Source organism: Crinia signifera, chromosome 11 (assembly GCF_055691185.1).
Source record: "Crinia signifera chromosome 11, ASM5569118v1, whole genome shotgun sequence".
Classification (NCBI taxonomy): domain Eukaryota; kingdom Metazoa; phylum Chordata; class Amphibia; order Anura; family Myobatrachidae; genus Crinia; species Crinia signifera.
In genome coordinates, this window is record NC_139227.1 from 94,216,974 (window position 1) to 94,233,888 (window position 16,915).

Here is a 16,915-nt window from a genome sequence, read left to right on the forward strand (position 1 = left end):
ACTGATGTGTACACCGGCACATGTACATTATTGTGGTTCTCACATCAGTATGTGTGTTATACTGTGTGGTGCTGTATCAGTACCTGCCTGAGACCGGCACTGATGTGTACACCTGCACAGGTACATTATTGTGGTTCTCACATCAGTGTGTGTGTTATACTGTGTGGTGCCTGAGACCAGCACTGATGTGTACTCCTGCACAGGTACATTATTGTGGTTCTCACATCAGTATGTATGTTATACTGTGTGGTGCTGTATCAGTACCTGCCTGAGACCGGCACTGATGTGTACACCTGCACAGGTACATTATTGTGGTTCTCACATCAGTATGTATGTTATACTGTGTGGTGCTGTATCAGTACCTGCCTGAGACCGGCACTGATGTGTACTCCTGCACAGGTACATTATTGTGGTTCTCACATCAGTATGTATGTTATACTGTGTGATGCTGTATAATTACCTGCCTGATGTACACACCTGTGCTGTGGGTGGAGTCATTGCTGCTGTATAAATGTCAGACATAGGTGACAGAACACACACTTGGCACCATGTCTGGGAGATGCATATACAGCCCTCATGGGCAGAAGCCTGGGCAGGAACCCCGGGGGGCAGAGGTAATTACAGCTCACTGCTTTTATCCAGAATAGAACGTTATAAACTATCATTTTCTAATCATCGCTCAGATCTCTGGAGTGCAGCAGGGGAGTCTCTGGGTATCCCGATGGTTGACCCAGTCAATAAGTCGACAGGCACAAGATTGACATTGACAAAAGGTTAACATGCACATGGTCAACACATGAAAAGGTCGACGTTAGTTTTGGGATCTATGTTATTTTTTACACGTTCTCATCCCCGTGGACTGTGATTGGGAACGGCAATGTGTGCTGAGCGCTGTGGTAGCGGAGCGACGCACCTAGCCCAGAGAACGTCGAGTGAAGCGACATTGTCACAAAACATGTGTCGACCTCACGCTGACCCTATTATGTGTCAATGTCAACCTTTTGCTGTCGGCCTAAAAACTGCCTCTGAAGTATACCACATCTGGGGACTGTCTGGGATTTCCTATGTATATTGGAATATCTGCTTATTTCATATCATCCTAATACATATAATAAATGTATTCTATTTAATGAATATTCAGCTAATTGCATAGATATATCTTTGCACAGGAACACACACACACACACACACACACAGACATTTTCTTCAGTACCATAGATTGATCTGTCCGGTATCTCTGTGTAATTTATTTTGCTTGTTTAATTTAATGTAATAACTAAATAAGAATGATCTGATATGAAAATCTGATATAAGAATATGATGATATGGGGATCTGATATAAGAATATGATGATATGGGGATCTGATATAAGAATATGATGATATGAAAATCTGATATAAGAATATGATGATATGGGGATCTGATATAAGAATATGATATGTGGATCTGATATAAGAATATGATGATATGTGGATCTGATATAAGAATATGATGATATGGGGATCTGATATAAGAATATAATGATATGGGGATCTGATATAAGAATATAATGATATGGGGATCTGATATAAGAATATGATGATATGAAAATCTGATATAAGAATATGATGATATGAAAATCTGATATAAGAATATGATGATATGGGGATCTGATAAAAGAATATGATATGTGGATCTGATATAAGAATATGATGATATGTGGATCTGATATAAGAATATGATGATATGGGGATCTGATATAAGAATATAATGATATGGGGATCTGATATAAGAATATGATGATATGGGGATCTGATATAAGAATATGATGATATGGGGATCTGATATAAGAATATGATGATATGGGGATCTGATATAAGAATATGATGATATGGGGATCTGATATAAGAATATGATGATATGGGGATCTGATATAAGAATATGATGATATGGGGATCTGATATAAGAATATGATGATATGTGGATCTGATATAAGAATATGATGATATGTGGATCTGATATAAGAATATGATGATATGGGGATCTGATATAAGAATATGATATGGGGATCTGATATAAGAATATGATGATATGGGGATCTGATATAAGAATATGATGATATGGGGATCTGATATAAGAATATGATGATATGGGGATCTGATATAAGAATATGATGATATGGGGATCTGATATAAGAATATGATGATATGTGGATCTGATATAAGAATATGATGATATGTGGATCTGATATAAGAATATGATGATATGGGGATCTGATATAAGAATATGATGATATGGGGATCTGATATAAGAATATAATGATATGGGGATCTGATATAAGAATATGATGATATGTGGATCTGATATAAGAATATGATGATATGGGGATCTGATATAAGAATATGATGATATGTTGTTCTGATATAAGAATATGATGATATGGGCATCTGATATAAGAATATGATGATATGAGTATATGCCATTAGGATCTGAGATGGGGATTTGATATGAGTATATGCCATTAGGATCTGATATGAGGATCTGATATGAGTATATGCCATTAGGATCTGATATGGGGATCTGATATGAGTATATGCCATTAGGATCTGATATGGGGATCTGATATGAGTATATGCCATTAGGATCTGATATGGGGATCTGATATGAGAATATGCCATTAGGATCTGATATGAGTATATGCCATTAGGATCTGAGATGGGGATCTGATATGAGTATATGCCATTAGGATCTGATATGGGGAACAACCAGAGCAGACTGTAGAACTTGCACTTATTCTCCTTTAACCTAATAGGGTGAGATTGCATCAGGGCGCAGTGATCTACAGCAGCAGCAGACATTGGTACTCTGAGCATTAGGTATCCCAGCATGCAGTTGCACATATGTACAGCTGTCACACTCTGGTCCATGGCTGCTACATAACATAATGCTGGAACGCACCGGGATTTCCTGCGATGGGGCCAGCTTGGTACTGTGTATGATCTCAAAGCAATGGGTCATTATAAGCCATGGGGGCCTATGTGGTATTAATAGGTCCTTATTGTACCAAAAGAGACACAAACATGTGTGGCCATATTAGACCGTATTGTGCTGGACCAGCGTGAGGAAGAACCTGGCACCAGTGTCTGAGGAATTCTCAGAAATGTACAGGGCGTAGTCACCCGTCCCAGCCCAGACAGTAATTTCCATCACTTAGCATTCTTCAGACAGATCTGACCCCGCCTCTGTTTCCTATATGTGTTCACACGCCTGTCCCCAGACTGCCCTGTGCTGTACATGTGTTATTCTGCATCATGCGTGTATGGGGGGGAATTCGCACTGGGGGGCACAGACGCGCACTATAGCCAGCACCTAGGGCATCCCAGGGATGCTGTGACAGGACACGCATGATTTGAAGAGGGCACGTACGTCCTCGTCTGACTCTGAATGAGCCCTACAGCAGGATAAGGTGCATCGTGATATGAGGCTGTCACTGAACTGAGTCTGACTGTCGCCGTAATATTCCCAACCAATCATTTCATTAGGGCCTTGATGGCTAACCTTGACACTCCAGCTGTTGTTGAACTACACATCCCAGCATGCTCTGCTTCAGTTTTGCTATTTGGCCATGCTAAATTTGATGTAGAGCCTGCTGGGATGTGTAGTTCAACAACAGCTGGAGTGTCGAAGTTAGCCATGAAGGCATTAGGGTTATGCGCAATAGCCCCAGTACAGAAATGACCGCACGCAGGGGCGTAACTAGATATTCATAGGCCCCATAGCAAATTTTTATAAATGCCCCCCTATTACCAGCTGACAGTAAATATGGGCCCCCTTCAGCTCTGGGCCCCATAGCAGCTGCAGCCCTTGCACCTACTGTAGTTACGCCCTTGGTCGCACAGGTAGACTAGGGGTAATACAGTAAGGCGATATTACATACAATCCATATAGACCACATCTGTGCGATAAATCAAAGGCTTGTATACACGTTGAATGGGTCCCCCGAAGCGATGCACAGGCCCACTGGTCACATGTTGCGTCAAAAAATATTATGTACTGCACATAATATTTATCGAATTTTATGAGCTATCTCATGGTGGCCAGAGGGCTGGTGACGGGTCCAGAAAGCGGGGGCGGAAGCACTGGTGGCCACCAGTCCTTTTCCAACTGGAAAAACCCACTACAAGTTGCAATGGGACGTCACTATCTGATCGCATCTGTGTATGGGCACCATTACCCCTCCCGTGGTGGGCGGAGCTGATACTTGACACTCTGCTAAGCATGCGCACCTTGTCTATTCATGGTAGACGGGGTGGGGGCATGGCCAGCACCTCACAGTGATTCGTAAGTGTGTCATCCCCACAAAGCAACACCCCCTTTTACACAGGCCACATCCTTTTTTGGGGGGTGCATGTGAGCCTTTGCTGTGTGTACTATATAGTCAAAAATAGCACTGTACACAAAAATAATAACGTACACAAAAATAAAAATACTTTTGTGTACTTTGTGGTTTTTAGAGGTTGGCAATCCTCTTACGTGGTGGCTGCAGGGTGGCAAGTTACACCCCTTTAGTCTCCAGCCCCTAAGGCAATTCTCTGGAAAAATAGCACTGTGTTCAGCTGTACCCGATCGCGATTCAAACTCGATGAGCGACCTGGTGGCATCGGAATCGAAAGTAGAAATAGATTGTGCAGAACAGTATTTCTACTACTTTTACTAGTGTTCTACTCATGAACGTGACCATCTAATTACCATAAGCGGACTGCACATTAACAGAATATAAACTATACTGCACTCTACCAGTCACTTGATCTCTGCTCACCAATCATCTGCAGCCTGCAATACACAACTACCCCACTTAGCTCCTGTGCCCTAAACCCATCACCCTAACACCACACATAGCTCCTGTGCCCTACACCCATCACCCTAATACCCCACATAGCTCCTGCGCCCTACGTCTATCACCATCATACCCCACATAGCTCTTGTACCCTACACCCTACTACCACACATAGCTCCTGTGCCCTACACACATCACCCTAATACCCCACATAGCTCCTGTGCCCTACACCCATCACCCTAATACCCCATATAGCTCCTGCGCCCTATGTCTATCACCATCATACCCCACATAGCTCCTGTACCCTACACCCTACTACCACACATAGCTCCTGTGCCCTACACACATCACCCTAATACCCCACATAGCTCCTGTGCCCTACACACATCACCCTAATACCCCACATAGCTCCTGCGCCATACGTCTATCACCCTCATACCCCACATAGCTCCTTCACCCTACGCCCATCACCCTAATACCCCACGTAGTTCCTGTGCCCTACACCCTACTACCACACATAGTTCCTGCGCCCTACGCCCAGCATCCTAATACCCCACATAGCTCCTGCGCCCTACGCCCATCACCCTTATACCCCACATAGTTCCTGTACTCTACACCCTACACTCTAATACCCCACATAGCTCCTGCGCCCTACACCCTAATAACCCACATAGCTCCTGTCCCCTACGTCTATCACCTTCATACCCCACATAGCTCCTTCACCCTACGCCCATCACCCTAATACCCCTCGTAGTTCCTGTGCCCTACACCCTACTACCACACATAGCTCCTGCGCCCTACGCCTAGCATCCTAATACCCCACATAGCTCCTGCGCCCTACGCCCATCACCCTTATACCCACATAGTTCCTGTACTCTACACTCTAATACCCCACATAGCTCCTGCGCCCTACACCCTAATAACCCACATAGCTCCTGCACCCTACACCCTAATAACCCACATAGCTGCTGCACCCTACACCCAGGGCTTAAAGTGTTCATGCAGAGGTGGGGGAACTCGTTTCTCTATGCCACCTAATTACCACCCCCCCCCCCTCCCCCCATTAGGCAGAGACAGGGCCAGTGGTAGGGTTTTTGGCATCCCCTGCAAACTAGAATGCTTTTCTGTGAGAATTACTGCGCAGGGCCAATGTGGAGGTTAAAATGTTCCACCTCACCATTAGAGGTGGTGGAACTCAGTTCCACCCCGTTCCTCCTCACTTTAACTTCTGCTAATACCCCACTTAGCTCCTGTGCCCTAAACCCATCACCCTAATACCCCACATAGCTCATGTACTCTACACCCTACTCCCTAATACCCCACATAGCTCCTGCACCCTACGCCCATCACCCTAATACCCCACATAGCTCGTGCACCCTACGCCCATCACCCTAATACCCCACATAGCTCCTGCACCCTACACCCATCACCCTAATGCCCACATAGCTCCTGCACCCTACGCCCATCATTCTAATACCCCACATAGCTCCTGCACCCTACGCCCATCACCCTAATACCCCACATAGCTCCTGCACCCTACACCCATCACCCTAATGCCCACATAGCTCCTGCACCCTACGCCCATCATTCTAATACCCCACATAGCTCCTGCACCCTACGCCCATCATTCTAATACCCCCACATAGCTCCTGCACCCTACGCCCATCACCCTATTACCCCACATAGCTCCTGCACCCTACGCCCATCACCCTAATACCCCACATAGCTCCTGCACCCTACACCCATCACCCTAATACCCCACATAGCTCCTGCACCCTACGACCATCACCCTAATACCCCACATAGCTCCAGCACCCTAAATCCATCACCCTAATACCCCACATAGCTCCTGCCCCATACGCCCATCATCGTGTCCCCTGTTCCCGCATATCAGGAACTCACAGTTCTACAATGTAATTTACTGTAGCATGTGTACAGATGGAGTCATCCTCATCTAGCCATCTCTGGGTAGCCATGGTGACTTGAGCCATGGCTATCCAAGGCCTTTTGTTCTCAGCTGCAATACAATACATAGAACAACACATTAGGGGATTAGCAGAGCAATCCTATTACTCACTTAATCCTATTAAAGGGCTAGATAAGGATGGCTCTGTCTGTATAATAACTCTGCTGATCTCATAAAATGCCAGGATTTGAGGCGTTCATGAAATATAATTGTGTCATAAGATAGAAATGTGCTAAGTGGGTAATGTATGTAGTAATAATGTAGCAGAATAACCATCATCACTTCGTACAGAGGATCCTTGGTGTATATATAATATGTACCAGAGTCAAAATCTATGGGGCCAGTCCATCATCACGACCTGCTGGGCCCCTGTATTTCGGTATTGAGCTGCAAGGCTGGATCGCAGAGCACTAGAGCAGGTCTGTGCTGCTCCGCATGGGGGTGTCCTGAAATGGAGCTCTGCTCTGTGCCCTCTTCCAATAGGGGGGAGTGGGGCTCCGGGAACCAATGTCATCTGGAGATGATGACTGTCCCTGCAGTCAGACATCATACTGGAAGATATGCTGCAGAGACTTCAGCCCGCTACAGGGATGACTATCGATGATTCCCTCAAAGTGTGCAATGAAACCATGGACAAAGAGACATCAATCAATGGTTTGCACCAATGACTACCATTCCGGCTGCGGGGCACAGCGACCCATTCAGATACAATAGAGGGAATTAGCTTGCGTTGGGGGTGGGGCCAAGCTCATAACTCTCCTAAAGCCATTGCTGAGAGTTTCCCATCGATGGTGGGAAATACATTGGATCTACACCACAGTGGGAAAGCCATTAACCACTGGCGGCAAACCAGTGATGGCTGATGGTTATCTCTAGGCCACTAGTGATAAATGAGCCATTATCTCAGAATGTGTAATGTCCCCTCTTTGTAGCAATATTCCAGTATTTAATGGCGATTTAGGGGTAAGTGCAGGGTTGACCTGCAGGCATCAGTGAGATCCCGGCAAGCCATGACTTAAAGTGGCAATTTAAGGCAAGTCCAATCTGATTTTGATTTTTAAATGATTGCCACTTTAAGACATTGTCCAGACCTGTGGATATTCTCCAGTGCAGATGCAGATTCGATTATTACATCCCCCCCCCCCCCTTAGTCCATTCATGCATCGCTGCAGATCATTACACCTGGCATCACCAGGAATGGTTCCATACATCCTATCTCTGTGTGGCCATGATTACACTGCAACATTCTGTCTCCATAGCCTGGCATGCTGACAACGTCGTCTGGGATACCCATTGCTGAGCCGGGGCGGTCGCTGACTGTTGGCCCCCGAGGACCAATTCTCATGCAAGATGCCGTCTTTGTAGAGGAGATGGCGCATTTTGTCAGAGAGAGGATCCCGGAGAGGGTGGTGCATGCCCACGGAGCCGGTGAGAATCCTGGACATATTACCCACTTTACAGCCCCTCCCCCCCCCCGATCCTACACTGCCACCAATACCCACTTTCCAACCCCTCACCCCGACCCTACGCTGCCACCAATACCCACTTTCCAGCCCCTCCCTCCGATCTTACAATGCCACCAATACCCACTTTCCAGTCCCTCACCCCCCGACCCTTTACTGCCACCAACATCCACTTTCCAGACCCTCACCCCGACCCTGCACTCCCACCAATATCCACTTTCCAGCCCCTCGCCCCGACCCTACACTGCCACCAATATCCACTTTCCAGACCCTCACCCCCGACCCTGCACTTCCACCAATATCCACTTTCCAGCCCCGACCCTACACTGCCACCAATACCCACTTTCCAGTCCCTCAAGTGTGGAGGTGGCATCATAGAAACTCCACAACCGCCACCTGCATGCAGTACTATAATAATGACTTCCTCAGAGATACCCTTCATTGTGATAGGCCAACTCGGTGACTAGTGAGGATGAGAGGCTTTTTACCACTTATGTATACAGCCCGAGGCGTACCTACATATTCTTGAGCCCCCTATTTAACAACTGTGATAAATGTATGTAAAACATATAGGGGGAAATTTACCAATATGAAAAACCTAGTTTTTCGTATTAGTATTTCCCCTACGACTGCATACGACTGTTTCAGTCGTATGCAAAGTCGTGTTCCGGAGGGGAATGTACAAAACAGTCAGATACGACTGCTTTGTAACCCTCCGATGGTGTAACCATTCGTATTAGCTGGCCATATATACGGCCGCTAATATGAATTTGTAGAGGCAGTCTGCACGGATCAGTCAGATCCGTGCAGGCTGCAAGGTGTAAAAAAAATAGAAAATTAAATAAATTAAAAAAAAAACGGCGTGGGGTCCCCCCACAGCCATAACCAGCACCAGACTGAAAGAGCCGGGCCGGTAATTAAAAATCAAGGAACCCGACAAATAGGGGTTCCCCCGATTTTTAACAACCAGCCTAAGGCTCCAGGGCCAATCAGGAGCCGCTAGGCCGCAAGGCGGCCAATAGCGGCATTCGGGGGCGGAGCCGCACGATGTACACAGAGTACCGTGCGGCTCAGCTGTTCGTCTGGTTCGGCTTCTCTTTTTTTTTTTTGCCAAGACCCCCTGGACTACGTCGCCCTGGGACAGGTGAGTATAGTTTCCTTCCACAGGTTCCTCCATGGATTTCGTCGGACCCGGACGGCAACGGCGACAGTGACGGTCGACATGGAGCCAGAAGACGACACAGGACCAGAAGACCAGGACATCAGGACCAGGGCTACCTACGGGATGAAGATAGGTAAGTATTAGTATATATGGGCTTTGGATGTATTAAAGTTTTATTTTAAGTGTGTGTCAGTGTGTTTTATTTTACTATTTTTAATACTGTGGAACTACAAGTGCCAGCGGGCCCTTTAATGCCCCGCAGGCTGGGACTTGTGGTTCTCCAAGTCCCAGCTTGCGGGGGAGGCTTGCTGGGACTCATAGTTCCCCAGTATTAGACAATAGTTTATTCTTTTTTTTACACTTTAATCAGCCCGGTGACCACCGCCCAGGGTCACCGGGGGCAGCACCAGGCTTCAGCCTGGTCAGGTAAGTCCTGGAGGGGGGGGACCCCTTCATTGAGGGGGTCCCCACTCCCCCAGGGCCCCTGGCCAGGCTGACCGGTCAGGGGGTTAATGTTTTGGCCGCGGGACCTTATATCATAAGTGTCCCCCGGCTGTGACATTACCCTGCTGGCTGGTTTGGCCTGGGGCTGGTTCTTAAAATACGGGGGACCCCTAGTCATTTTGTCCCCTGTATTTTGGGAACCAGCCCCGGACCTGGAGCCTGGGGCTGGTTGTTAAAAATTGGGGAACCCCTATTTGTCGGGTTCCCTGATTTTCAATTACCGGCCCCGGCTCTTTCAGCCTGGTGCTGGTTACAGCTGTGGGGGGGACCCCACGCCGTTTTTTTTTATTATTTATTTAATTTTTCAATTTTTTTACACTAAAGCCTGCACGGATCTGACTGATCCGTGCAGGCTTAAAGTAAATACGACAGGAACATCAGGGTGTATTTTCCTGTCGTATTTTGGTGCCTGTTTTACACTAATTAGCAGCCGTATTATCAGTACGGCTGCTTAGTAAATCAGGAACCACCATTCTTTTGAATGGTGATTTCTGTCGTATTCTATCGATGGTGTAGACATTCGTATTTGTAAATACAAATATGAATGTCTCATCATTAGGAATATGAATTGTTGTATTTTCGGGATTGTAAATCCCGAAAATACAAATGTGTAAAAAATAGGTGTATTTCTGCCTACGAATACACCAATTTTTTTACGAATCCATTTTGGTAAATTTCCCCCATAATATCCCTTTTACACCAAAAACCCTGGTCGGACCCTGGTCTTTGAACGATAAAGTTTCCAGGGTCTGACCCTGCTTTATACCCCATTTACACAGCACTTTGACCTGGGTCGGACCTGGGTCTGCACCATTTACACTAAACCTGGGTCAGCCCTGCCTTTCCTCGTGGATGTTGTTAAAAATGCTTGCTCGTTGCCAAGGGTGGTATAAGATATATATATATTTATTATTACTGCTTGAATTAAAATTCTGAGGGGGTAGATGGGGGAAGCTGTCCCCGGGTGCTGGGAGGAGGGGGGTCCCTGCGGCTGCTGAGGGGAGGGGGGGTACCTGTCAGCCTGAGGTCGGAGGAGGATGATGTGCGCCGCTGTTGTACCTCCCCCCGCAGCCGCAAAGTTCCTGCGGCGAATGGACAGTCACATGGGAACTAGTAGTTCCCATGTGCTGGAGGGACCCAGCCACTGACTGTCCATTCGCCGCAGGGACCGGCTGCCGGGGGGAGGTACAACAGCGGCGCACATCATCCCCTCCGACCTCAGGCTGACAGGTACCCCTCAGCAGCCGCAGGGACCCCCCTCCTCCCGCAGCAGCTGGAACACCGGCATTTACACGGGTACTATCCGGGTTCTACCCAGGTCAGGACCTGGGTAGAGGACCCCTGTAAATGGATACGGATTTTCCCTAATTTACACCGCCGATGATCCGGGTCTGACCTGCCGCTGACCCGGATTTTTCGGCGGTGTAAAAGGGGTATTACTTAGACAGTAAAGATGGGCCCCCTTCAGCTCTGGGCCCCATAGCAGCTGCACCCCTTGCACCTATGGTAGTTACGCCCTTGTATACAGCGCATGTCCCTGCACCTGTGGAGCTTACTGATTATGGGGGTAATCTCACCAGGCCACACTGTACACCAGCGGGATCTCGCACAGAAGTATCATGGCAATCAGAGTGCTTATTGGCCGGGGGGTGAGAGTGGCTGCCGATGACAGTGTTTCGTACCCTTTGCCCACACATGAATCCTCCCCCCCCCCCCCGGTATCCCCACCACATGGACACAGGAACACACCTATACACTAGGCTCAGTCTGATTTTTGACAGAAGCCGATTACTCTACCAGTACATTTAACAACATACAAACTCCACACAGATAATGATTTGGTAGTACTGAAACAAGACAACCCCTTTATTACTGATAACTCTCTAGTCATGGCTGTTCCTTCAGGTGAGTGCTCGCTGTAACATGTCCCCGACTCAATATTTTGTCTCTTCCAGGGGCGTTTGGCCATTTTGAAGTCACCCATGATATCACTAAGTACTGTAAGGCCGCAGTGTTCCAGCACATCGGGAAGAAGACGCCTGTAGCTGTCCGCTTCTCCACCACCAGTAAGTGGGAATGTTCTGTCACTGGCCCCAGGACGCAGATATATGTATATGTCCTCACAGGCCAGGGAAGAGCTGCCGCCATTGTCTCTGGTACCAGCGCTGCAATTCTGCGTAATCTGTGTAACGTAATAATATGGCATGAAAGACATTCTGCAACACTGGGGTGCAGTGATCCAGGCCGTGCAGTGATCCAGGGAGTGCAGTGGTCCAGGGAGTGCAGTGAGAGGTCGGGATCCTTATGTCTGTGGTTACACAATGTCCTGTAGGAAGATCAGAAATAAGGGCCTGATTCAAGCCAGCACAGCGGCTCTCCCAATCACAACTGCCCCTGGTGATGGAGTTTCAGGTTTATGACCCAGGATTCCATCTGCACATGCCAGAAGGGCGCAGTGGGTGTTGGGAGGGGTAGGATCGGAGATGTCGCCTGTTATCCTATTTTCATTTGCAGAATCAGTGCCCATAGGATTCTTTGTGGGCTGCTTTGTTGCCGATTTTCCCATGCTCTGGAATCGGCCCTGGCAGGTAATGTCATGTCCAGATGGTGATAGCCATTGTAGCCTACGTTCTACATTCCACAAAAGCTCCCAATGATCACAGGGACACTAAGCGCCCTCTTGGAGTGATTGCCTAGGGCACACATGCCCCCCAGATGCCACCGTATTGGCTTACCAATATACACCTATAGGACCATCCCTTATTGTGTTCTTTGCAGGTGGAGAATCTGGAAGTTCGGATCTGGCACGAGACCCTCGTGGATTTGCAGTGAAGTTCTACACAGAACAAGGGAACTGGGACCTTGTTGGGAACAACACCCCAGTATTTTTCTTCCGAGATCCCAGCCTAGTGAGTACTCAGATGATGTTATACAGAGAGAGCATTGCCAGGCACAACTAGGGAAATTTACTAAGATCGAATGGGTACGAATGTACCCATTGGATCCCATTCTCGGGACCCGCACTTCGGCAGATTTCCGAAAGTCAAAGTTTGGCTGATTTTTGCATTTTTTTCGGAATGGAAAATCATGGCCACAAACACATGTACGAATCAACAGACCATCGATAGAACTCTGCAAATTTACAATCACTTGTATGAGTCAGATAATTAATTTAGCTCAAAATACGAATGGCAAATAGACCACCTTTTGCCATTCGTGTTTACAGGAGCAGCGCAGGGATTAGTCCGATCAGTCAGAACCATGCGATCCTTCTGTGTGTAAAAGTGAAAAAAAAAATTAAAAACAAAACTGTTTGGGTTCTCCCACCGGGCATAACCATCCAGAGGGCTCTTAGATCAGTCCTGGTTAGAAAACAAATGTTTATTGGGTCCGTCACTCTTCCAGGGGTGTGGGAGGTCGGCCTTCTCTTCTTGGGGGTGCAGGAGGTCGGCCTACTCTTCTGGGGATGCAGGAGGTCAGCCTAGTCTTCTGGGGATGCGGGAGGTTGGTCTACTCTTCTGGGGGGTGCGGGAGGTTGGCCTACTCTTCTGGGCGATGCGGGAGGTTGGCCTACTCTTCTGGGTGGTGCAGGAGGTAGGCCTACTCTTCTGGGCGGTGTGGCAGGTCAACCTACTCTTCTGGGGGGTGCGGGAGGTCGGCCTACTCTTCTGGGTTTTGCGGAAGGTCGACCTACTTTTTTGGGGGGTGCGGGAGGTCCGCCTACTCTTCTGGACGGTGTGGGAGGTCTGCCTAGTCTTCTGGGCAGTGCGGGAGGTCGGCCTACTCTTCTGCGGGTGCGGGAGGTCAATCTACTCTTCTGGGGGTGCGGGAGGTTGGCCTACTCTTCTGGGCGGTGCAGGAGGTCAGCCTACTCTTTTGGGAATGCGAGAAGTTGGCCTACTATTCCGGGGGTGCAGGAGGTCGACCTACTCTTCTGGGGGGTGCGGGAGGTCGGCCTACTCTTCTGGGGATGCCGGCCTACTCTTCCGGGGGTGCGGGAGGTTGGCCTACTCTTCCAGGGGCGTGGGGGAGGTCAGCCTACTCTTCTGGGCGGTGCGGGAGGTTGGCCTACTCTTCCAGGGGCGTGGGGGAGGTCAGCCTACTCTTCTGGGGGTTGCAGGAGGTTGACCTACTCTCCAAGGGGCGTGGGGGAATGGCAGCACAGTTGTAGTCTCCACATTGGTATGTATGTACAAGGTAATGGCTTCCTAAACATAACTGTGTGCTGTAATATGTCTGATTGACCCGACATGTATAAAGTGTGAGCCCGGCTTGTATGGGAAGCTCTCAGACCATGTTATTGTGTTCTCTTGCAGTTTCCCTCCTTTTCTCATGCCCAAAAGAGGAATCCCCAGACACATCTGAAGGACCCAAACATGCTGTGGGATTTTTTTAGCCTGAGACCTGAAAGTCTACATGAGGTATCTCGAGCTGCCTGTTGGCACTGCCATATATATAGGAAGGGAGTTTGTCTGGTCCTATCACAGAATATCACTCAGTCTATTAAAAGACTAACAGGAGAGATGTAGATTACTGCTGCCGAATAGCTGATGCTTAGCGCCGTGGATTTCTATGGTGACAGTAAGGGGGAGTTGGCGTTACTCCGCAGTGGGGTCCAGCAAAGCGCCATTCATTGTGAGTGTGTGCGTGGGTTAGCTGCACCTGCACATAGCTCCTTATTCTGGTTAACTCGCAAGTCTGCGAATTTCGCATCCTTGCGAGACACCGTCAGATGTGACATACAAATCGAATGATCCCAATAAAGTACATGACACGTACACACGGTGACGGTGGCCATTTGGTGAACAGCGCCAATAAGGCAGCACTAAAGTCCAGTAGGTGCCAGTGTCATTGCTAGCAGCGGTGGCAACTACTTGCTTCCAGGAGGGGGACTCCCGCTAGCCTGTACCCAGAGAGAGGAGGAGCCAGCCAGCTCTGGGGCCCAGACCAATGGATCTGGCAGTAGGACAGCGCACACCTCCAGCCTCTGTGTTCTCTAATGACTGCAATCCATAGAAGCCGGCTAAAAGTGCATGGCAAGTCAGGGAATTGGGAGGTCTGGGCATTTGGCACTAGGTATGGTTAGGCCTTGGTGGTTGGGTTAATTGAGTGAAGTAGGAGATGTATCAAACCTTCTAAGGAGGATGAGTGGATATATTTTCCATATCAGCTGCTATTTATCCAGTAGAGAAGGTATAGTTAGGAATTGGCCGGCTGCTGGGTCCTCAGTAGAAGGTTTGATACACCTCCATCTATATTACTAATAGGCGACGCAGGACGGTTCTGTTATGACCATTGTCTGTCCCTGATATCGCAGTAAGAAGCATTGTCCCATGTACAGTAAGTAACCTTGTCCTCCTGCTCACCACTAGGTCACCCTTTTATTCACTGACCGAGGCATTCCCGACGGATTCCGACACATGCACGGATTTGGTAACCATACTTTCAAACTGGTGAATGCACAGGGAGAGGCCGTGTATGCCAAGTTCCACTATAAGGTGGGTATCCGTTGCCAGGTATTATAGGACATATAAACGGAGGAAGATACCAGCGTCGGTTTTGTTTCTCAATTGATTCAAATGTGACGGTTTCTTTCAGTTTAAAATATTTTTTATAAAATAACAGACATTTAAACAAACATATAGACAGAAAGACATCCAGTGAAAGGTTTGTAATCCTCAGGAGTATAGTGGTCTTATGGGTGTATTTAGAAGCTCTACGTGTTTCCCTGGGAAAGGTCTCCCATCTTCTTCAGGAGCAGAATAAAGGGTATCTGCCAGAGTCCATATATATACCCTAATGCCTTAATTGAGAATGGGTCGCAGCTGTGCAGCTGCAGCTGCTGCAGCTGTGTCTAGCTGTGTTCTGCCTCTCTCCTCCCCCCTTCAGTCTGTGAGCTGTCTCCTCACAGTCTGTGAGCTCTCAGCCAATCAGAGAACGGCCAGTCATTTGACAGGTATTTTAAAAATCGAATACCCATCACTGCACTGCCCGTCCCAGCTGCTGATATCACACCACCCAGCCAGGTCAGTGCTAGTGAAAGTGCTCAGGACCTGCTGCCCACCCCACTGCTCCCCCGGTCAGTCTGCAAGCATATGCCTGTCAGGCGGGCAGGTATATGCATACAACATACCTCCCAACTTTGGCAGTCCAGCAGGCGGGACGCTGCTGCTGCGCGCCGGAGGCTCGTCGATATTTTCGGGGGGCATGGCCTTATTTGGGGAGTGGCCTATACTCGCGGCTCTCTCGCGAGGCCACGCCCCCATTTTGCCGCTATGGGGGCATGACCCAGAGGCTCTGTGAGCCTCTAGCCATGCCACCAGCCCCCTGGCTGCGGGAATAGACGCTGTGCGCATGCACACAGCGTTTATTCACCGCTGCTTAGCAGCTGACAGGGGGGACTCCCAACAGCCCCCCCACACCGCGGGACACTGCCGCCCGCGGGTGGGACAGCGGGACAGGCCCTGACAATCGGGACTGTCCCGATAAAATCGGGACTGTTGGGAGGTATGATACAGGGACCGCGCATCGGATCAGATAACACACACCTGCGATTTTGGCCCAATTTCACCCGGTTATCGGCCCAAAGTGCCGAAATCAGATGAAATCGTCCCAAAACCGCATAGTGTACGGGGGCCTTAAGAGGAAGAGTGAGTAGGAATGTGGATTAATATGAGAGGCTGGGGGAGCAGGGAGAGGCTGGGGGTATACACCTCCTTTACTGATACACAAGTAGTTAGATATCTGGGGAAATGGGACAATGGGGCAGTGGGGGACATTCATTCACCTTTATTATTCTGAACCCCACAGACTAACCAAGGTGTAAAATACCTGAGCAAGGAGATGGCGCGATCTTTGGCTGGGAAGACTCCAGATTACGCTATTGCAGATCTGCATAACGCCATCAACAAGGGGGACTTCCCATCCTGGACGTTGTACATCCAGGTCATGACCTTCGAGCAAGCCCAGAAGCTGCCATATAATCCGTTTGATGTCACCAAGGT

General features: G+C 48.4%; 1 protein-coding gene across 1 annotated transcript in view; it reads left to right on the forward strand.

Annotated features, from left to right (window-relative positions):
* The first annotated feature begins 548 nt into the window (after positions 1 to 548).
* The window catches only part of LOC146044982 (catalase-like), a 51,185-nt gene continuing 34,818 nt past the window's right edge, over positions 549 to 16,915 (forward strand). Inside the window, exons 1-7 of the mRNA XM_083163666.1 lie at positions 549 to 614; positions 8,042 to 8,210; positions 11,867 to 11,977; positions 12,690 to 12,820; positions 14,228 to 14,332; positions 15,284 to 15,409; positions 16,722 to 16,913. Coding sequence (XP_083019792.1) covers positions 549 to 614; positions 8,042 to 8,210; positions 11,867 to 11,977; positions 12,690 to 12,820; positions 14,228 to 14,332; positions 15,284 to 15,409; positions 16,722 to 16,913 — 900 coding nt within the window. The remainder of the gene's footprint in view (positions 615 to 8,041; positions 8,211 to 11,866; positions 11,978 to 12,689; positions 12,821 to 14,227; positions 14,333 to 15,283; positions 15,410 to 16,721; positions 16,914 to 16,915) is intronic.